Below are 23,377 nucleotides of genomic sequence, written 5' to 3' on the forward strand. Positions count from 1 at the left end.
AAACTTGTGTATTGCATTATTTTCAAATTGCAAATAGTGTAAGACTTGATTATTTATAGGGTCCAACTTCAAATTTGCATACAAAATGTGACTTTACTTTGCATAACTCAAAAGAATGCTCTTAGGCAATATTTTGGTGTGGTCAAGATAGTGATAAGAAGGTATCAGAAAACATCTATCAACTTGTCATGGCATTATTTTACTTCATCAGGATATAGCCCTTCAGCTGCTATGATAAATTTTAACGTTAGATTTCACTGGCTTGGTTTCTAATAAATAAAATGTTGAGCAGCAGGCAAAGCCGCCTGTTTTCAAGGACAATATTTCTCATTGTGAGCCAGCCTTAAGAATTAGTTACTAAAAATCAAATTAGCAGGAAGAGCTACTCATATCCATCTTAGGGACAGTGATTTCTTGTCCCTGATTTTTCTGTTTTGCTGATAGAGGATTTAGGATTAAAGCATTAGGGATCTTTCTACCCACACTGTTTAATAAATACAATTTACTCTGAACCCACATTGATATAATTTATAGATAACATTGGCACATCAACATGTACAGTTAATATTCTAACTAAGTATTGATCATTTCATTTAATTTGGTAACTTCGAAATCTGCATTTATGTTACTGTTTAACTGCCAAGAAAGTATGAAAACCTTTTTTTACAATAAGAAATACAGATCTCAGTTTGAATCTGCAGCTACATGCTGAGGGGTATAGGTATAGGAGAAGTTACCTAAAATTTCTGAGGCATTTGGGTGGAGTTTAAAATAAAAACTGTAAGCCACCTGCAAAGTTGTTGTAAAATAGAGTGACAACGTGTGTAAAATGCCTAGTACCTTGCCTAGCCAATAGCAGGTACAAAATAATTGGTAGTTGCATTGAGCATTGAGAAAGTATTATAGATAGATGAGCTAAATAGACATAGATAAATAGATGATAGATTATCAGATAGATAGATAAGATATACATATAGATATAGATCCATCAGTGAACATTAACCACATCCTGACAGTTTACACTACAGCTAGTGCTCGACTTACAGCCACGATTGGTTCTGATAGAGCAATCGTAGCACGATGTGGTCGTAAGTTGAGCAGGCTATATGCACGCGGAGATGGTAGTGCTGCCGGAAGCTGGTCCGTACTGTCGTACACCCAGCTGGGCAACGTTTGCACTGCCAGACACGGAGCAGTCGTGGCTAGTGACTGTGGTCATAAAGTAAAATGGTAGTAAATTGCATAGGTCGTAAGTCGATCTATACCTGTAATTTATTCAGTTTTTTAAATTGAGAATCTATGTGCCAAATACTTAGGTGTTAGATATAAAGCAGTAAAAGGACAAAAACCTCTGCCCTCAAGGAATTTACTATCTGATTAAGAAAGGCAGGCAACAAATATCTAACTAAATAAAGTATATTGTGCATTGACAGTGATAGGTATTAACTATGGATAAGTCCTGATACACATGGTAAGTGACAGCTTATGCCAAGTTTCTGGATACCATTATTAACAGTTTCCTGTTCATTCATTCTTAGTGGTGTTCCAGATTGGACAGTAAGTTATGTGGTTAGCTCTGTCAGTTTGCTAGGGCTATGTTGTCTAGCCAAAGTTCTCCAAAGACTATGTGTAAAAAGAAAGAAAAAGGTTGATTTATTACGGGAATTGGCTTACATGATTATGAAGACCAAAAAGTCCCAGGAGAGGCCACCTGCAAGCTAGAGAACCAGGAAAATCCATGGCATAATCAAGTTCCAATCTGAAAAGGGCATTGGTGTAAGTTGCGGAGTCCAAAGGCCTGAGAACCCGGATGCCCAAGGGCAGGAGAAGATGGCATCTCCAGCTGAGGAAGAGAGGGAACTTAACCTCCTATGCCTTCATATTCCCGCCTTCAAAAGACCGGACGATGTCCACCCATATTGGTGAGGGTAGGTCTTCTTTGCTCAGTCTACTGATTTGAATGCTAACATCTAGAAACACTCACAGACACACCAAGAAATAATAACTGGCCAACTATCTTGGTATCCCTTAGCCCAGCCAAGTTGACATACAAGATTTACCATCATAGGCTGCCATAACACAGTATCACAGACTGAATGGCTTAAATAACAGAAATTATTGCCCCACAGTCTTGGAGGCAGGACATCCAAGATCAGAACTCCTCACAAACCTGTCATAAGATGTCTTTCCTTCTGAGGCCTCTCCTTGACTTTCAGATGGCTGCCCTCTCACAGCACATTGGCCTTTGCTCTGGGCTTGGACATCCCGATATCTCTTTATCTTTTAAGGGCACCAATCATATTGGCTTAGGGCCCCACTCTAATGGTCTCATTTTAACTTAATTACATCTTTAAAAATCTTATCTCCACATATAATCTGAAGTACTGGGAGTTGGAACTTCACTATATGAATGTGGGGAGGATAAAATTTAGGCCATAACATTAGCCAATCTATGGGGTAAAATAAAATGGAAATAGGAAGTAGTTTTGTGAGGTGGCAAGGAAAGAAATTAGGAGAGGATAAAAGGAGAGGAGACAGACATGAGATTTAGGAGTGGAGGGTGAGGAGAGTATTGTACACATGTTGTTGCTTATTACAAGGAATTTGCCTGTTAGTCTCAGGGATATGGAAAGTAATCTGTTATTCAATAAACATGGGATTAATTAAATTAAACAAAAACTAGATAATACTTTAGCTCTTTGTGAATGCTTAGCCTGAACTGATATTTACCTGATGCTGACCGTACAGAATCTAGAACATGCTAATGTCACACAAGTAGAAATCTACTCCATAGTAGTGTGTGGTGGACTAATTTGCCTGGGATGAGTGTGCTTGGCAGTAATTAAAAACAAACAAACAGAAAACCTACCAGTACTAATAAGAAGGCATTGTAAGTAGAGCACCCTGTCTTACATTTTGGGGATTCTGTGTGTGCAGACACTGTTCTATATACAATAGGTACGAATGTATGACATAGCTTAATTTTATTGGCTCTGGTGTTTTTGAAAATCTATTAACTTGTGTATATTACTTTTCTAAAGCTGCTGTAACAAATTTCCACAAACTGGATGGCTTAAAGCAAGAGAAACGTATTCTCTCACAGTGTTGGAAGCCATAAGTCTTTATAGACATAAGTCTGTAAGGTGTGTGCAGGGTAAGCTCTTTCTGGAGGCTCTGAGGGAGAACCTATCCTTGTCCCTCTCCTGGTCATTGTGGGAAATCCTTGGCATTTATTGGCTCTTAGCTGGCTTCCCTTCAGCCTTTGCCTCTATCCCACATGGCCTTCTTCCCTCTCTGTGTGTCTGTCTTCTCCTTCCAGAAAGATTCTAGTCATTGGGTATAGGGCGCACCCTAAACCAGTATAACTTTATATTAACTAATTACATTTGCGAAGATTCTATTTTCCAGATAAGGCCGCATTCTGAAGTTCCAGATGAACATGAATTTTTAAAAGACATAATTCACACCAGTTACGATGTCCATGTGTAAACAATCAGAGGGGAGTTAAAAACGTTAAATTCCTACGGGGGCCAGGCAGCTAATGTAAATGAGTTAAGTGAACCAAGATGAATAGCACTTGACTTGCCTCTTATTGTTGGAGTGTGATAGGTAATAGAGGAAACTGGCAAACTGAGTATGCATGTCCTGTGTTCAAGGGGCTACACCTTCCCAGACTCATTCAATTGCTGCCATATAGAAATGCAGACAGAAGTTTACCAGATCTTCCAGTTTCTCCTCAGAAGCCAGAAATGCAGTGTTTTAAGTGGAATATGTGTATTTTTAGTTGTTGCTTCAGTTAATTAAAAAAAAAAAAATGTGAGCTAAAAAGCTCCAACTCTAGCCCACCAGGAACCATCTGCAATATCAAAAATCTACAGTTCTTAAAAAAACCTATCTGGCATCATATTTTCCCAAAGCAGAACAGTGGTTCTCAGGTTTGGCATCCCATTAGACTTACCTGACGCAGTTGGTCTGGACTGATCAGGCATGACTAATTTTTTAAAGCCACCTTGGTGATTCTAATGAGCAATCATGGCTAAGTAATGGATATTCACAAGATTCATTGACTATTCTATTTGATTTTCCTACCAGGTCCCTGGCACAGGGTCTATCTTATATCCAATAAATATTTATTGGTTAAATTAATGAACAAATAGTTTTATTTAATGTAAATACATTGTTAAAAGATGAAGATTAAATACCATGACCCAAAAGAATTTAAGAAAGGAAAGTACTGTCTCACATTGGAAGTTATAATGGATTATATTTTATTTCTTCTGGCATTTGAAAGATTTTACAGAAACAATTCATTCATCTCCCAATTTCCTTGAGATTAGTGTCATGTATTATTGGTCCCATTTTTTCAGATGAAAAAATTGAATCTCCTAGTGCAGCTTTCTCCTAAACCACATTATTATTTTTTAATACCATCAAGAATTTGATGGATGTCCTTCCACAGAGAAAATTAGAGGTAGCATTTCTAGCAAAGGAATACATGACACCACGTTTTCAGGATTATATTCAAGACCAGATGGAAGCTTAACCAACGAGGCAGAGAAGGAAATTAAAACCATGTCGCAAAGTGAAACAAATTTTCTGCAGCCAAAAACTAGACACACCCAGTAAGTATTCCATTTTATGGAGCGTTGTTAGTGCAGTATAGAAGTCAGAATGTCAGACCCAGGAGTTAGACAGATGGACAAGTGTTCACGTTCCTGATACTGCCACTCACAAACTCCATGCATCTCTACCATTAATTTCCTCTGCTATAATTTGGCTTTCATAATATTTCCTGCCACAATTGGGACTCTTGTGAAGGTTAAATGATACAATGTTTGTAAAGTACTTGGCATATAGAAGGTTCTCTTTGTTCTTATTGTTGTTAGAGCATTGTATTTTAAGCATTATTTATCTTCATCATTTCTTAGAGCAAGAATATGTTCAAGGTGAAATTTAGAGGACATTTTTGTTCTATTATTTGATTCTTGTTCTATTGTTAATCCTTCCCCATTAGATTATAAATTTCACAAGAGCAAGAACTATGTTTGTTTTTGCCAGTGCCAAATAGGTGCTCAATTAACGTTGTTGAATAAAACATTACATGATGATATCACTCCTTTACTAAAAAAAAAAAAAAAAAAAAAAAAAGGCATGGTGGCGCGTACCTGTGATCCCAGCTACTCCGGAGGCTGAGGCAGGAGAATTGCTTGTCAGAGAGATTTTCATAGTTATAAGCCCATGCTGGGAATGGATGTACGATAAATAAACTCTTAATGTTGATAGTCAATTTTTTTAAAAAAAAAAAAAAAAAAAAATCCTTCATTTTCTCCTTATTTCACTGAGTAGAAGCCAAAGCTCTTAGAGTGGACTATGAGATTCTATAGAATTTTATGCCAAGAAAAAATAAATAGAATGAAAAGAAAACAAGTGATTTTTGTCCTGAAAAGTCCTTTAAAACATGTTATTAAAAGGTGTTATAGAAAGGTCAGGTGATTGGCCATTCATAAAATGAACAGGTAGCCTAGACTATACCTAAGAATATATACTAGTTACTGTGGGTGAAACTGGAGGAGTGGAAATTTCATCACATAATGAATACTCCAGCAAGAAAATAAACTTTATAATCCCAAATTTTATTAAGAATCAATTTGTAAATTTTATTTGTGGTCTCTTGCCATCAGAAGAACCAACCTTACTCAACTGTTGCTTGCTTTCTGATCTTAAAGACATGATTGGCTTATCTCAAAGGAAAGTTTGAAGTTACAATACTTGATTGTTTAAAACGCTTCAAGTAGTCAGGTACAGTGGCTCATGACTCTAATCCCAGCATTTTCGGAAGCTAAGATGTGCAGATCACTTGAGGTCAGCAGTTTGAGACCAGCCTGGTCAACATGGTGAAACCTCATCTCTACTAAAAATATAAAAATTAGCTGGGTGCAGTGGTGGGCACCTATAATCCCAGTTACTGGGGAGGCTGAGGCAGGAGAATCATTTTAACCTGGGAGGTGGAGGTTGCAGTGAACTGATTCCACACCACTGCTCTCCAGCATGGGTGACAGAGCAAGATGCTGTCTCAAAAAGAAAAAAAAGACTGGGTGTGGTGGCTCATGCCTGTAATTCCCAGCATCCCAGCACTTTGGGAGGCCAAGGTGGTAGATTACCTGAGGTCAGGAGTTCAAGGCGAGTCTCAACAACATGGTGAAACCTTGTCTTTACTAAAAATACAAAAATTAGTCGGGCATGATGACAGGCACCTATAATCCCAGCTACTTTGGAGGCTGGGACAGGAGAATTGCTTGAATCTGGGAAAAGGAGGTTACAGTGAGCCAAAATTGTGCCACTGCACTCCAGCTTGGGTGACAGAGCAAGACTCTGTCTCAAAAAAAAAATATATATATATATATATATAAATATTATTATATTTGTTTATATATTATATGTCAATACTGATAATATATTTATATATTATCTATGAGTAGTAATAATAAATATTAATATTTATAAAAAATAAATAACATTTCTATATGTGTAATATAGAAATATTAATATATTTATTACAATATATTTGTTTATAATATATAAATTATTCATTTATTGTATAAATATATTTATTAATATTAAATATATTAATATTAAATATATTAGTATATGCAATGAATAAATCAATATATATTATAAATAAATGTATTACTGTTATATAATAGATAAATATATTATTAATATATAATATGCATATTATTTATGTATATAATAGGTATAAATATATATACAAATAAATAAGTGTAAAAATACAAAAATAAATATGGGTTATTCGTATTAGCTTGAGGAAAAGAAATAATACAGTCAGTTTAGGTTTGATTAATGTTTGTAATAAAATTATTATTAAAGAAACAATTCTCAAGAGTTGAATATGGAGGATGCTTTATTATTGCTATATCTCAAAAGATATTGATTTCATTCTGGAAGATTCCTTTTTGCTTTGGATGCTGAGCCATAAACCTATCTCTCCCAGTACCCACTGGGTAAGGGAGGAGAACCTTATCCAGCCAGCAGCTATATACATATAACCTTATTTGACCCTCCTAACCAGCCCAGGAGTCATCAAAGGCTGGTATTATTATTATACTCATATACAGGTGAGATCAAAGAGGCAAGGTGGCTGGGTGATGTGGCCCATGTCCGTAACCACAGCACTTTAGGAAACTGAGTAGGGAGGACTACTTGAGCCCAGGAATTCAAGACCGGCCTGGGCAACATCGCAAGACCTCATTTCCACAAAAAAAAAAAAAAAAAAAAAATACTGGGGCATGGTGGTGTGTGCCTGTAGTCCCAGCTACTTGGGAGGCTGAGGCAGGAGGATCACTTGAGCCCAGGAATTTGAGAATGCAGTGAGCCCTAATCAGCTGCTACACTTCAGCCTGGGCAAAAGATCGAGATTCTGTCTCAAAACAATTAACAAGAAAAACAAATCCAGAGGCTCAGTGATGTCATTACTTTTCCAAAGTCTTACAAACAAAAAGTGGCAGTGCTTAGATTCAAACTAGTTATTCCTGAGCTCTAAAGCGCTAAATCTTTCCACCATAAATGTTAGCTTTAATGGGCTCTCAAATACATTTTTTGTTTCCTATTTCATCTTCTAATTTAGCTATTTTTAAAATATCATTTATTTTGGGTTTTGTTTTTGTTTTTTGAGGTGGAGTCTCGCTTTGTCACCCAGGCTACAGTGCAGTGTTGTGATCTAGGCTCACTGCAACCTCTGTCTCCCGGGTTCAAACTATTCTTCTGCCTCAGCCTCCTGAGTAGCTGGGACTACAGGTGCCCACCAACAGGCCCAGCTAATTTTTTTTTTTAATAGAGATGGGGTTTCACCGATATTGGCCAAGCTGGTCTCAAATTCCTGACCTTGTGATCTGCCCACCCCGGCCTCCCAAAGTGCTTTTGGGAGGGATTACAGGCATGAACCACTGTGCCTAGCCAATACCATTTTTTAAAATGAAATTACATTATTTACATTGTTTACAGTGCTATGAAGTATTCACTTAGTCAATGACTACACATTAGTCTGTGGAACAGACCATACTGGCTGCTAATATTGCAGGATCAAATAATCTACCGTTTAAACAAGAACAGTTTTGAACGCGAAAAGGGGGTACAAACTATGGGGTGTTAGCACAACTCTCATAAACTGGCAGTGTCTTGGGTGAAGTAAGAGGTCTTGTCACCGTATCAATAAGGAACTCCAGATAATTTCCAAACCCCCACACAAATGATAGCCCTGTAGAAGTAGTTTTGGCAATTTGTTCAGAGGAGCAAGGGAAAATCGGGGTTCCATGATCAATCTTAAAAGATCCTAAGGAAAATTGATTCCTTTTCCATGTTGTTTTCTGCTAGTATTCTCTGGCTAGTTCTTCCAGTAGAGCAGAGAGGTGATATAAACACACTTAGTAGGAGCTTCAGGAAGCACTGCAGCTTTTGTCCATCCAGTTGTTTGCTAACATTTCCCTCAGACAACATATAATAATTATTCTGTACTCAGCTGACCAAAACTGTCTTTAAATGTTTTGTGAAGGATACAGTCAACACTAAGGTAAACAAGATTAAATAGGACCCTGCCTTGATTAGGAGAGAGACTGAGTCAGGGGTAGAAATAGAAACAGTTCAGAAAAGAGAAAGGAGAGGCACAAACAGATATAGAAGAACAATGAAACAGTAGAGACATGAAGCCACAGAAACTCAGGGACAGAGAAGAGGGAGACCAAGAGACAAAGATAGAAGCAAAGACACAAACTAAGAAAGAGTGAGACAGAGACCAAGGGAGACAGGGAGAGAAACAGAAAGGCTGTCAAAGAGACTAGCATTCATTTTATGAGAAACAAGAGTGACTTAGGTAGCCGCTCTAAGAAGACTCAGATTTATTCCATGTGCATTTGGAATCTGTAGATCATTTTCAGCAAATTCAAGCACCTTCTAGCTGTCTTCTTCTGACATCCTAATTGTTTTACAATCAAGCAAAACAAAACAAGTCTATTAGGAAGGCCATTTTCTGCCTCCCAAATTCAAAAAGTTACAAAATGAAGTGTAGGTATTTTCTTCATATTCAGTCACCAACACTGTTGCTTTTTTTCTAAAAAGTGAATGATTTTGTTTCCGTATTCATTCATGTCCCTACAAAGAACATGAACTCTTCCTTTTTTATGGCTTCATAGTATTCCATGGTGTATATATGCCACATTTTCTTTGCCCAGTCTATCATTGATGGACATTTGGGTTAGTTCCAGGTCTTTGGTATTGCAAACAGTGCCGTAATGAACATATGTGTGCATGTGTCTTTGTAATAGAACAATTTATAATCCTTTGAGTATACCAAATACCACATGTCCTCACTCAAAGGTGGGTGAAGAACAATGAGAACACATGAGTACAGGGAGGGGAGCATCACACACTGGGATCTGTTGAGGGGTCCAAGGGAGGGACAGCAAGGGGGTGAGGAGGTTGGGGAGGGATAACATGGGGAGAAATGCCAGATGTAGGTGACGGGGGAATGGAGGCAGCAAACCACTTTGCCATGTATGTACCTATTCAAAAATCCTGCATGATCTGCACATGTACCCCAGAATCTTAAGTACAGTTTTGTTAAAAAAGTGAATGATTTGGGGCTGACTGCAAGATCCAATAACAACTGCATGATTGGGCAATAAGAATTGTTACCAGCATATGAACCCCAAGTTATCTGGGGCCTTGTGTTTTCAGGAATGAATTTGAAAATACCCAATATATGAAATACATTGTGTTAGTTATTAATAAATATGGTAAGATACCTTCTCATCTTACGTAGAGGAGATATCTCTAATGAAATCTTCCCTGGCCACCATATTTAAAATTATGTCTTTCCCCACCCTATTTCTTACCCCTGTCTACCAACAGAGGTCTCTAGACCCTATCCCTGCTTTCTATGTGACATACTTTATAATTTGCTATTTATTTTTGTTAACTATTTTTTCTTCTCTAACTATAATGTAAGGTATGCTAAAATAGGAGTTTGGGCTGGTTCATTCAGTATAGTATTGCCAGCATCTGAGACAGTGCCTAGGACGTAGTTAGCACTCAACAAATGCTTTTAAATGAGTTAATTCATAAACAAACAGAACCTTCCCCTTAAGGAATTTAGGATTTATTAAGAGAAACGGACAAATAAATTCTGCAATGTCATAGGTATTACAGTAGATGTAAATGAGCAGGGATTTTTTTCTATGTAACCACTGTGTATTCATAGTTCTACAAAGAGCATCATTTATAATGCTTATGATTTATATATTATAAAGAATGCTTTTTTGATAAATAAGTAAATATGAGATAAAAAGTAATTAATTTTTAATCTCTTTTTGTGTTGCTTTGTTTTATGGTCCTTAAAGTGTTAGTATACTAGTAGTCTGGTTTGACTTCTAGACGCAAAGATACGGGAGTTGACTTAATTTTGTATGTTCTTATTAGGCTCAGTAGTTTATGTAGCCAATTAATTAAAGATATTAATCTGTCCATTGTAGGTGGCAATACATATTAACTTAATAAATTAATAAAAGCAAAAAGTGTCTAGTCTCTGTGAGGGTAAATGTTCTACATACTAAGGCAGTTTGGGGATTGATTCACCTTTACCATCAATTTTCTTTAGTGTGATTGGCTGGGGGATTCAGTCCAACCCCCCTATTCTGTCAGTATCATCCTTTGTAGTGCCTTCACACACAACTATCTATTTAGGGGACTGCTTCACACACTGTGAGGAAGCATAGATGTAAATTCTAAATGCATCAGCTAATTACAAGTAGCAAATCTGAACATACTGAGACAATCATATAAGATATATAGTCTGATTTCATGCTTTCAATAGCTAGTGACTGAATGCTTTATATATTAAGCACTGTACAGCATACTAGGAATACAGTAATGAATTAGAAAGATATAGTTTCTGATTGAATTATATGGTAGAGTATAATTTTACTATCTTATGTATTTTTCTACTCATCCCATCTACTTTTTGCTCCTCTCTTCCTCTGCCCTGGATTTCTTTTAAATTAATTAAATATTTTATATATTTCATTTTAATTCCACTATTGGAGTTTTAACTCTACCTTCTTATATATATTTACTGTTTCCCTTGTATCTAGATATTTCCGTATGTCTCCTTCATTTATTACAGACTATTTTGATTTCATGTGGTACCACTTCATATAAAATGTAAGCATCGTACATTAAAATTCCATTGACCCTCCCCCAACTTTTATGTTATTATTGTCAGAAATTTTACATCTACAAATGTAATAAACTCCACAATACTTTTTTGGTGTTTTAAACAAAGTAGGAAAGAAAAAGAAAAGGATAATATATTTATTCACATATTTTCAAATTCCAGTGCTATTTCTACCTGTAGGGTCAGGTTTCCATATTATGTCATTTAATCTTGCCCTGTGGACATTCCTTTAGCATTTCTTCGAATGCAGAGCTTTTTGCTATAAACTATCACAAGTTTATTTTGTCTGAAAATAACTTTATTTCAACTTCATTCTCAAAAACACACATAAAATTCTGGGTTGATAGTCTCTGTATTCCCCTGAGAAATTTAAGGATTCTATTCCATTCTTTTCTGGTGTTTCTGCTGTTTTTGATGAAAAATTGTTCTTACATTATTTGACCCCTGTATCTACATGTCCTTTTCTCCTCTTTTCTTTTCAAAGCCTTTTCTCATTTTTAATTTTCAGAATTTTTGTCTACAACTATGTGTGATTCTTCTTTTATTTATCTTCCTTTGATTCAACAGGTTTCATTTGTACTTTAAAACAAATGTGGAATATTTTGGTCATTACTGCTTCAAAATTTTATCTCATGTCTCATCATCTTCTTTAATTAAACCTGTGTTAGACTTCTTGATGTGATGCACAGATGAGTAAAGCTCTCTTTATTTTTAAATCTTTTTCCTTTTGTATTTTTAGTAAAGATAGGGTTTCACCATGACCAGGCTGGTCTGAAACTCCTGACCTCAGGTGATCTACCTGCCTCTGCCTCCCAAAGTGCTAAGATTACAGGTGTGAGCCACCACACCCAGCCTTTGAATCTTTTTCTATTATTCAGATTTCTTCCTTTTCTTCTCTAGTCAAGCTCATAATCCTTTCTTCAGTAGTTCTCAATCTGCTGTTAAGTCCATCTAATGAAATTTTCCTTTTAGAATTTTTATTTCTAGTTTTCATTTAGTTCCCTTTTGTAGTTTAATTTCTCTCCTGAAATTTTTCACTTGCTTACTTATGACCATCTTTCTCTTTAAAGTCATTTCTTACAAATTCCAACATCTTTGCTATCTAATATCTGTTTTTATTGACTTCTCTTTTTTTCTTGATTATGGGTCACATTTGTTCTGCTTCGTCACATGTCTAGTAATTTTTGTTAATACTACAAGGGATGTTATCAGGATACATTGTAAGGAGTTTGGATCATGTTGCCTTTCTTTAAAATGTGTTGAATAGTGCTTAGAAAGCATTCCACAGTTCAGCAACATCTTTGGTTTTTCTAGCTTTAGGTCTGTTTTTTGTTAGGATAGGTCAACTTTGGCTATTACCTCAGTGAAACACTATGGCCCTTACTCTAGGGAATTATTCTTACTCCCAAAATGGTTTTTCTGAGCTATCAGGGCAATACCAGAGGTGCCCAATGCAGGTTTTTTTTTTTTTTTTTTTTTTTTTTAGAAGGGTGGCAGAGATAGAACTCTCACAGTTTATAGCATTCCAGAACTACATGACTTGTGTTATTTCATTTCATTCTCAGCCCTGCCTACTATTATAAACCCTTACCCTGAGCATACATATCCCAGCCCTTAGTCAATAACCCACATTTAATTTCACACTAATTCCCCAACCCACCAGCTACTCACAGAATACAGACACACATACATCAATTTTCTCTTTGTTCTGACCTACAAATTCCAGCCACTTCAGGAGCCTGGAACTCTAATCTCTGCCACTTCAGCTCAGTGACTATCAGCCTCACCTCCCTGACCTATAGAAAGAACATGTCACGTGAGAGATGGGAAAGTTCTTCTTCAAAGTTTGTATCTTAGACTACATTATGAGGAGTTACAATATCCTGCTCTATGGCCATTATCTGCTATTAGCATAAACATATACCCATATATATATATTCTCTAAATCAGCTACGTCTTAAATCAGCTGCCTTGATTCACTCTGGCATGTCTGAACAGAACTGGGCAAGCTCCAAACCCTGGTACATGCTGTTCCTTATTTGGAAACCCTCCAGACATTCTCCTGCCTAGTTTCATCTTATTCCTGTCTTCTTCCTTGTCTTCTTTCCACTTACCTATTCAGGAAATTTCCAAGTTTTTAGCCAACTGGGTCAAGCATAGAATGTGAGGCCTCATTCTGGCCAATGGAAACTGGACACAGCAGTAGGGTAATTGCATCAGATTATGAAAGTTATAAATGTCCCTGTCTCCTTTGTTCAAGTGTGCTCTCGTGGCAAGACTGCCAGTGAGTTGCACCCTTTCTGCAGAAAGTAAACTAGCCGTACTGAGTGATCCATTGTCTCAGTGTGGATTTTTCACAACAATATACGCCTGTTTCCAACATGTCACTAGGCAGGGAGAGCCAGGACATTTGTGGAGCATACCTCTTGGGTTTCTATTCTCTCAATCATAACATTACTATATTGCTTATTGTTGAATTCTTGCAAAGAGTTGGTTCATGTAGCTTATCCAGTTATATTATTCCTTACAGTGGTATAGCATATACAATAACATTTATTCTGTAAAGGCTAGAAGTAGAAATCTTCTATCTTCCATTTTAGAAGAGGAAATGTGTCAAATACGTAATTTTATCATAAATTGTTTTCATTGTACTTGCTATGAAGGAGAAACATAGAAAGCTATGGGCATCTGTAATAACTGTTCATAATCTAGTTTGGTTTGCTCTGTTAAGGTTTTCCTCAGAACGTTAACATTGAACTGAAATCTCAGGGATGAACAAGCATTAACTAGAGAAAGAGAAAGTAAAGCAAAAGTTTAGATGCAGATAATAGCATGTGAAAAGGCCCCGAGACAGTGGGGAATATAGTATGCTCAAATAGGTGAGAAAAAAGATTATCTAACATTTGTTGGGACTGCATTATGTGACTGTCACTATGTTAAATGCTTTATATATTATTTCATCAGATCCTAACTTTTTGAAATAGATACTGTAACCCACCTAGTGGGTTCGTTTTGTCTGCTGCCCAGATGGAGCCAATTTATCAAGACAGGAAAATTGCAGTAATGAGTTTAATTCATACAGAGCCAGTTGAGCAAGAGACCCAGAGTTTTATTATTCCTCACATCAGCCTCCTTGAGAATTCAGAGGCTAGGATTTTTTAAGGATAGCTGGTGGACAAGGGAATGGGTGCTGCTGATTGGTTGGGGATGCAATCTACGGGTGTGGAAAATGGTTCTCATGCTGAGTCTGCTTCTGGGTGGAGTCACAGGACTACTTGGCAGGTCTGAATGAAGCCATTCATTGTCAGAAATGCAAAAGCCTGTAAAGATTTCTTAAGAAGTCAATCTTAGGTTCTACAATAATGATGCTATCTGCAGGTGTAATTGGGGAAGTTGTGAATCTTGTCACCTCGGGAATAATGGCTGGTAGTGGTTTATGGCTATACCTTAGCAGAATTTGGGCTCCTTGCATCCTCCTAACCTGCTGGTCTTTCATTAGCTTTACAAAGGCAGTGTAATTTTGGGAAAGGGCTATTATCATGTAAACTATAAGCTAAATTTCTCCCAAAGTTAGCTTGGAGAACAGGGGAGGGAGAGAGGAGGTCTCTCTTCTCTTAGGCAAGTTGGAGACACAAGAGGGAAAGTTGGCCAGAGGAATGTGGGCTTGAACTGAGTTTTAAAGGCTTCACGAGGCCAGGCACAGTAGCTCACACCTGTGATCCTGGCACTTTGGCAGGCCGTGGTGGCTGGATCACTTGATGTCAGGAGTTTGAAACCAGCCTGGCTAAGATGGTGAAACCCTGTCACTACTAAAAATACAAAAATTAGCCAGGCCTGGTGGCACGCACCTATAACTCCAGCTACTTGGGTGGCTGAGACAAGAGAATTGTTTGAACCCAGAGGTTGCAGTGCACTGAGAATGTGCCACTGTACTCCAGCCTGGGCAACAGAGTGATACTCTGTCTTAAAAAAAAAATAAATGCTGCAGGGGATACAGAGGTTGAGAACTGGTGAACAGCTGACAAGACAGAAGACATAACCTGGCAGGAAGGTTTGAAATGGCGTAAAGGGGAGGAGCTGAATGCTTGTATGGGGAGCTAAGGTAAGACCCTCATGACCTGGAGGGATTTACAAAGGAGAGAGTAGATGTTTTCATCCTTCCAGAAATGGAAAACAAAGAAGCAAACTATAGGGTCTGTTTTATGTAAATCAGATTTATTTTGCAAGTTTAAAAGGAGGGGAACATCATTCATCGTGGCCTGTCAGGGTAGCGGTCAAGGGGAGGGAGAGCATTAAGACAAATACCTAATGCATGCTGGTCTTAAAACCTAAACGATGGGTTGACAGGTGCAGCAAACCACCATGGCACATGTATACCGATGTAACAAGCCTGCACATTCTGCACATGTATCCCAAAACTAATTTTAAAAAGTTTACTTAGATATTAATCTAGGAAATGAATCGTCTTCTTTAGATATCAGAAGTGAATTTATTTACTCATTTGCCAGACATTTATTGACCTTCTGTTATGTGCCAGACCCCCAACCAGCAGTTTTATGAATAAGACGTTTCATATCACATAAGTGTCAAGGACAGAGGAGGGTCTGCTTTGTGAGTTCTGGCAAAGGCAAGAAGCATAGTGTGGCCAATAGTGGATGGCCCGGAAAACAGGGAGAGTGGCTGAAAATGCTGTCAGAGACTCAGGCAGAGCCAGTCCTTGATAGAAAAATAACATGAAGCTTTTAGAGGGATTTTAATCAAAGGAATGTTCTTATTTAATTTGTATCTTTACTACTTCGTTTTGTCTCCCTACCCCGCATACACACAGGAGTTTAGCCAGTGGACATCGTTGGTCGGTGTAACAACCCCAAAGGAAACTAAATCAGTAGGCTTGTGGTCAGGACATTTTTTATAATTCCAAGATAAGAATTAGAAAAGCAACAAATGATTCATTTGCCAGATTCATGTTATAAAGATGGTACAACCTCAATTTAAATTGGTTTCTGTGCTGATGCTTTATCTTTGACACCTTCCAGACTGATGTGGGGGAGGCAAGTTACCTATTAACATGACATCCAAGCGTCTGAGACCTCAGGGTGTGTAAATTGATGCTGACTTGGATAGTTGGCTCCTGACACCAAAAGTTGTTTTACCAGTTTGCAAGCTCTCCTGTCTGACTGCTCTTGGTTTTTCTTGAGTTCTCTCCAGCGATCTGCTGTCACACATACTGCTCTGTCTATTCCTGGGTAAATGTTTGACACACTCGCCATGCTTCTTTCAGAATTACTCTGTTTGAAAAAGTTCCATTCATTAGTGTCCACATGTAAAAAATGGGCAAGATTGTCACATCTCTGTACATGTCAGTATATGCTAATGAAGCTGCATATTAAGGACATTTATTTTCTCATTTTCAGGAAGGCAAAGGTACTAACAGGTGATTGTGGTGTGAATGATTTATGAGAAGCGTCTATCTCCGCTATAATCAAAGATGGGGAGCAATAACAGAAAACTGTCATGTGGGCCCTTAGTGCTGGTTTGAATATTGAAATTTCAATCCAGTCAACTCCTCTGGTGATACTTGTTTTATCCCTGATCTAAGGGCCAGGAAAAGCCAACAGATTTAATTTTGTCATTCAATAGATATATTTTGTGATTCTGCTTTCACTTGTTAATCATTGTCTTCAATATAATATTTAGGGGAAAAAAACTGAGAAGAAAAACAGAAACATTCTTTTTTTTCCTTTTGGGGTCCCAACCCACTGCCTGTGATTGCCTGAGTGGATGGCTGCATCCCCAATCCTACCTGCCTGGCTTCTCTGATAAACCCCGCAGCACATCCCGTTTCTCCCTGCAGACAGCATTAACAGAACTGACCCTGTATCTTCTAGGTTTCCTCTACGCTCAGAACAGCACCAAGCGCAGCATTAAAGAGCGGCTCATGAAGCTCTTGCCCTGCTCAGCTGCCAAAACATCGTCTCCTGCTATTCAAAGCAAGTTTGTTTGTTTTTTTTTTCCTCCAAAACTCTTGTTTGTTTTGTTTCTTTAGGTCTGCATGCATTGCACTTCTCTGCTTCTACAAAAAATCAATATATAATATTCTACAAAACCATCTCTATTGATGTACTTGTGTTGATCTAAATAGGAGAACATCTGGGCAATTATGAGGCATTTTACATTTAGCAGACTGACAGCACAGTCTTAAGTGACAGGAGGCTGTGCTGCAGAACACCAGGACATTTTTGTTGGATCTGAGAGATGGGGACTAAGTAACTCTAGAAATTCCTATTGTTTGACTTGTGAGCAGAGCAGCTGGACACTTTTGCCATATTACCTTGTACATTGTTTGACTCTTATGCACTGCGTGTGTAATTTAGACACTGGCAAAATTCAGAAATATCACTAGATTAGAACAAATATTACCAAGTGTCAAACATTCAAATAAATGTGACTTTTCTTCTTTGTTCATTCTCTCCCTGTATCAGTCAAGATTCTCTAGAAAAACAGAACAAATACATACATGCATAGCATACACAAAAAGAGATATACATATAATATAGACACATATACATGCATATACACACATGCACATATGCACACATGAAAACATATGTAAAGGGAATTAATTGAAGGAACTGGCTCACACAACTGTGGAGGCTGGCATGTATGTCTGAAATTCATAGAATACGCTGGCAGCTGGAAGCTCAGGAAGGATTTGATGTTACAGTTTTGAGCCAGGATTTCTTGATGAAGCATCAACTGATTAGATGAGGCTCACCCAGATCATTCAGGGTAATCTATGCTTAACTTAATGTCAACTGATTATAGGTGTTAAACACATCTACAGAATACCTTCACAGCAACACCTAGATTAGGGTTTCATTAAATAACTGTGTACTATAGCCTAGCCAATTTGACATGTAAGGCTAACCATCACACTCTCCATCTTCTCTTTCTCTCCTAATTTGAGGCATTCTTAAAGAGTACAGAATAGAAGATATCTAAAGGAAATCCTAAATTTATTTTATAAAGGTGCTATATAACTCAGAATGTACATTTACAAATATTCTCTGTGTAAAAACATTCTTTTATATACAATTTTTTTCAAGCATCAAATGACTCTCAGAATTAGACAGAGAAGGTGGTGTTCTTTGCTAGTGAGAAAATGGAACATTAAAAAGCTAGGTGGAATGCCCTAGGTATTGGGGCTGTAACTCACACCTCCACCTCTCTTTTTATAATGCTACACCATTTTGTAGGAACTCAGGGATTCAATTAGTGATTTAAAAATATGAATGCCCTAAAATTTCATGGGTCTCCACTACACAGATGAGAAAATATGGAAAGAACCCCAAACAATGTGATACATTCAGTGAAAAAGTCTCAGAATAGCAGTTTGTTTCAATGGCACTGACCAAAGGTGATATATCAAAATAATAAGATTTAATTAATTCACTTATTCATTCAACAAATATTTATTATCTGTCACTTCCTCCTTCTTGTGCTGGGAGATAGAGCAGTGAATAAAACAGATTTAAAAACAAAACAAAACAAACCCTCTTCTATTAGAGCTTACATTATATTCTGTGAGGAGAGGAGGCAGAACTAAATAACTTTCATTAGTAATAATTCCATGTGCATACAAAAATTAAAATGATAGTTTAGATATACTGCTCTGATTTCTTTTCTTTCATTGCACACACATGCACACTATCTCACAAATGAAACATAATGTCATTGTCAATCCAGAAGGCCATAATCTAGAAAAATGCCAGAGCCCTAATCCTACATGACATTGAAGCTGCGGGCACTTTTATTGCCACTGTTTGTCAGAGATTGTTGGTTATTAGAGTCATTGCTTTTCTCCTTTCAAGTTGGAATCAAAATCGCCAATTTATCAGGTACTTACTGAAAATATAGTCATTTGTACAATGTAGACAGGTAAAATGTAACTTTCAAATAGATCTCTATATTCAGGTAAAGAAGAAGAAAATTGTCGTGTTTTGCTAGCACTCTTCCTGCATCAACGCCTGATAAAGCCATGCCCCCAAATAAATGTTCACGGAGAATGCAATACAATTTTCAACTGAGTGTGGGGGAAAGGGATGTTTTGAGGGGAAAAAATAGAAAATGCTAAAAAAATGATCAGAATGACTTTAAAACCTAACGGGATTGTATAGAACTGCCTGATATTGAACCTAAGCTAGACTTAGCCTATGATTTGTGGACCCCATAAGGCTCCCATCTCCTCCTCTTCTTCCTTCTCCTTCTCCTCCAGGGTTGGAAAGGTGAATGGTTTGTTTATCATGTTTGCGAGAGTCTCTTATATTCAGAACAGTCATTCCGAAAAGTGCAAAGAAAGATAAGAGCCCACATGCAGATGCATGCCCCACACACATAATCTGCTACCATGAAGTAACTACAAATAGCTAGTAATACCTTTGTTCCTGTCAATGTATGTGTACTAATGATATCATATCTATACCACATTTTTATTATTTCATTTACATGGTATACTTCCATAAATACCAACCCTGTTATTAAAACTTTTGTAAACATCGTTTTTAATGGCAAGTATAATACTACATTGTGTAGCTCTAGTATAATGTATTTGATACCATTTTCTGGCTTGGCTAATTAGATTTTTCCCCTTTTTACCTCCCACTCATAATATAAATAGCACTATGATAAATGGCTCTGTGTATATATCTATCTGTGCTTTTAAAGTCACTTTCCCCTAAATTTCAAATTATTGGATTAAAGAACTGATTTATCTGAATACAAGCTTCCCAATGTATATTAGAAAATTTTTCCACAAATTGGCCTTTCAAATGTTTTTCAACACAGCATACATATTTCTTCTTGAGTCTCTTGTTATTTAGGCATAATATTCTCAATACTTGGAAATTATATACCCTTTATAGCCGTTTGTTAAATACAGATTTAAACCATTAGTTCTAGTGTTTGTGCCCCAAATGAAAGCATTAAAAGAAACATCACAGCACAAAGATTTTCTGTTTGAAGAACCATAGACATTCTTAAATGTTTGAAAATTAAGTGTATTTCTCATTTTTTAAAAAGTCAAAGGCAAACTTATAAGTCCCAAACTACTGTTAAACCACATATCTTGACTTTGATGTTTAAGAAGGCTGTTGGACAAATACCAAAAAGCCTCACCATCTTGGAAAGGTACCAGGGAGCAACACATCATGGACAAGATGTCTTTTAAGTCCTTAAAATAAAAGGAAGCCAATAATGTGAAGGTCTGGAGAGTGTTCTGTAAGGAGGAAAGGAGCATGGTTTATTGGAGATATACAAAGAAAGATGATTATGATCATCAGAAAATGGATTGTCATGGGAACTAAATAAGGTAATCCATGCAAAGTATTTAGTACAGGAAATATTATGAGCATGAATCAATGACAAGTATGAACTCAGCTGATGTTCCCGACTACCTTCTGAGGTGGGTACATAAAATGACTAAAAAAACTGAGGCACAGAGGAAAAAAACAAATGCTCCAACTGGCAGAGCCAGAATTCTGACTCCACAGCCTGCTGTCTTCATCACTTTAGCAGGTGAGCTGCACTGATGACCTCTGATATTGATTGAGGAAGCTCTTATAGGTCTGCCATAGCCACTGTTTTTCCTAATGTAAATCTTCAAATTGGAAAAAAAAAAAAAAAAAGAAAAGAAAAGAAAGAGAGAGAGGGAGAGAGAGAAAACATTAGCTCTGGCCTTTTCCCTGCAGGAAGGTAGGTTTTACATCCCCAGTTCACAATTGAGTTAGCTATGGCCTGAAAGGGTTATAATGATTTGAGCAGAATCCCACAACTGAGAAGTTGAATAAACAAAACCTTATACCCAAAAGAACCTTACTCCAGTGATACAGATACAGTTACTGCCTGTAAGATATGAGACTGTCATACCCCTAGAAGAAGACTTACTGGAAAAATTCAAGGAGAGAGAAAGAAAATTTCATGGGATTGGCACACACGAGGGCCAACTGGACTAGATGGTTTCTAAAGAAATAATCATCCCATTTTAATTGATTTACAGCATATCATAACAATAGTAGTAAAAATAATAGCCTACTATAAGGAATATAGGCTATTTTAAATATGAGAAAACTGAGGACTAGAGAAAGGAGATTATTTGCTCAAAATCACAGAGCTACTGAAAAAAATTGAAATGAGAAACTCAACTTCAAATCCAGTATTTTCCAACACTGAAATTTTATGATTTAGTATCAGTCAGGGTCCTGGAAGGAAACAAAAGGCATATTTAAATAGGCCAACAGGGGAGAGTTGAATGAAGAGACAGTCTGCAAAGGTACGTGCAGGGTTTCTTGAGCCAATAAGACTGCGAAACATTCTGTGTTAGCAAGAGCGAAAAGTTTTCATTTCTAGGTTGATGGTAAAGCCATAGCTATAACTGTGGCAATAAGAGAGGGCTCTGGTCCTCGGATAAGAAATGCAGCTATTGTCAAAGAGGAAGCCCAAGTAATAAGTACCACGACCTCTTTCTTTCCCTCTTCTCCAGTGGCCAAACCCAATGGGAAGCCAGAAGCAAGGAGTCTGGATAATATTGTCCACAAAGGTCAGCCTTCCAACACCATAGCAGAGTTTAGAAAAAAGGAGGCTAAATGATGGAAGATGCTTTCCTGCTCTGTAGGTCTTAGGAACCAGGTGTTGTGGTCTGCAGGATTGGTGACAATTCTTAGAGTCAGTCACACTTAAAGTCAGTCAGACTTAGAGTCACACTCCTCTTGAAAGATTTCTTCCCAATTCCATGACTTCTTGAGGCTAACAAATGTTTCATGAATGTACATTTATATTGAGTAGCTATTTACAGGATTAAGGAATTTAACTAGCTGCTTTATAGATGACTTAGTGTCAAGAAATTCCTAGCTACTATATTTTATGTAAGCACGAACACTTTTTGAAAGAAAAAAGTCATTGCTGTCAAATCTGTGGCTATATATTCTCATTGAATAACTCTGAGTAATTCATTTTATCTCTCTATGCCCACCTTATTTTACCAAAGAATGAAGAAATCATTTTCCTTATTTATTCAAGGGACATTATTTGACAAAAGGTACTTACTAAATAATAGTCAGGAAATAATACAAAAGATAAAACATTCAACACTTGATTATCTGTATATTTGTATGTGTTCGCATTTTATCTAAATTTGACTCAAAACAGCATCTACCCAGTACCATCTCAGTGCCCTCATTCAATCAAAATAATTGATTCACTAAATTAGAGCTTCATTCCAGGGGTTTTTGCTTTTGATTTGAGCAGAAATGGGAGCATGAATATGACAAGGTTATTGCGAAACTAGACCACTCATCCATAAGCCACCATCAGTACATTGCCTTGCATAACTACAAAACACAATTTCCTAACTGAATTTCAGATTTTTGGCATCAAATATAGCATAACATTTCAGTGTGCTTTGTTTTTCCTGGTAGCATATTGATCACAGAAATTTTTAGATGCTTCTCTTGGCAGAGAACCCATCAGCATTTGGCTGCTAGAGGATTTGTTTGCAAAAAGCGACTTGAATTGCCAACATGTTGCCAATTAAAAATACAAGAGTAACCTCCAGGATTTTTTTTTAATGTTTAACCTCTGACAGTTAATTAATCTTATGCTAACTCCTTGGTGAATTTAGCTAAAGGCTCTGACCTAGGCATGTAGTCAGGAAAATCCGTGGAAGAACAGAGGCATAACCCATGAATGTAAATTTAATTTTTACTATTTCTTAATAGAAAGCAAGTTTCCCGAAATTTCACTAAGCCCAAAAAGTGTTATGTTCAAAATCTCAGATGTTATTTTTATTTATTTAACAAACATTTAGCAATGACTGTGTACCTGGTACAGTTTTAAGTGGCTTGCACAGTATAACTAATTATATCCTAAAAATAACTCTGTAAGATGGACATGATTATACCCATTTTACAGAATAGGAAACTGAGGCATGAGGGATTATTTTATTGAATCACATCATCAGTAAGAGGTATGGGAGTAGGGAGTAGGGGGAGGGATTGAACATAGCAGTGAAGCCACAAAGTCTCTGTACTTTACTAATTCTCTAGTAAAATTCAACGTTCTGGTCAGTTTCATGAAAAA

At 37.0% G+C, this 23,377-nt stretch overlaps 1 protein-coding gene across 4 annotated transcripts in view; it reads left to right on the forward strand.

Moving 5' to 3' along the window:
* The window catches only part of KCNIP4 (potassium voltage-gated channel interacting protein 4), a 974,830-nt gene that overhangs the window by 814,692 nt on the left and 136,761 nt on the right, over window positions 1–23,377 (forward strand). Inside the window, exon 1 of one of the 4 annotated variants that reach the window (XM_017540615.2) lies at window positions 17,138–17,235. The exons of the other annotated variants lie outside the window; for them this stretch is intronic. Coding sequence (XP_017396104.1) covers window positions 17,184–17,235 — 52 coding nt within the window. The 5' untranslated portion in view covers window positions 17,138–17,183. Of the gene's footprint in view, window positions 1–17,137; window positions 17,236–23,377 lie in introns of those variants that run through there. 4 annotated transcript variants of the gene reach the window in all.

This window comes from Cebus imitator, unplaced genomic scaffold, assembly GCF_001604975.1.
Source record: "Cebus imitator isolate Cc_AM_T3 unplaced genomic scaffold, Cebus_imitator-1.0 Scaffold127, whole genome shotgun sequence".
Taxonomy (NCBI): Eukaryota; Metazoa; Chordata; class Mammalia; order Primates; family Cebidae; genus Cebus; species Cebus imitator.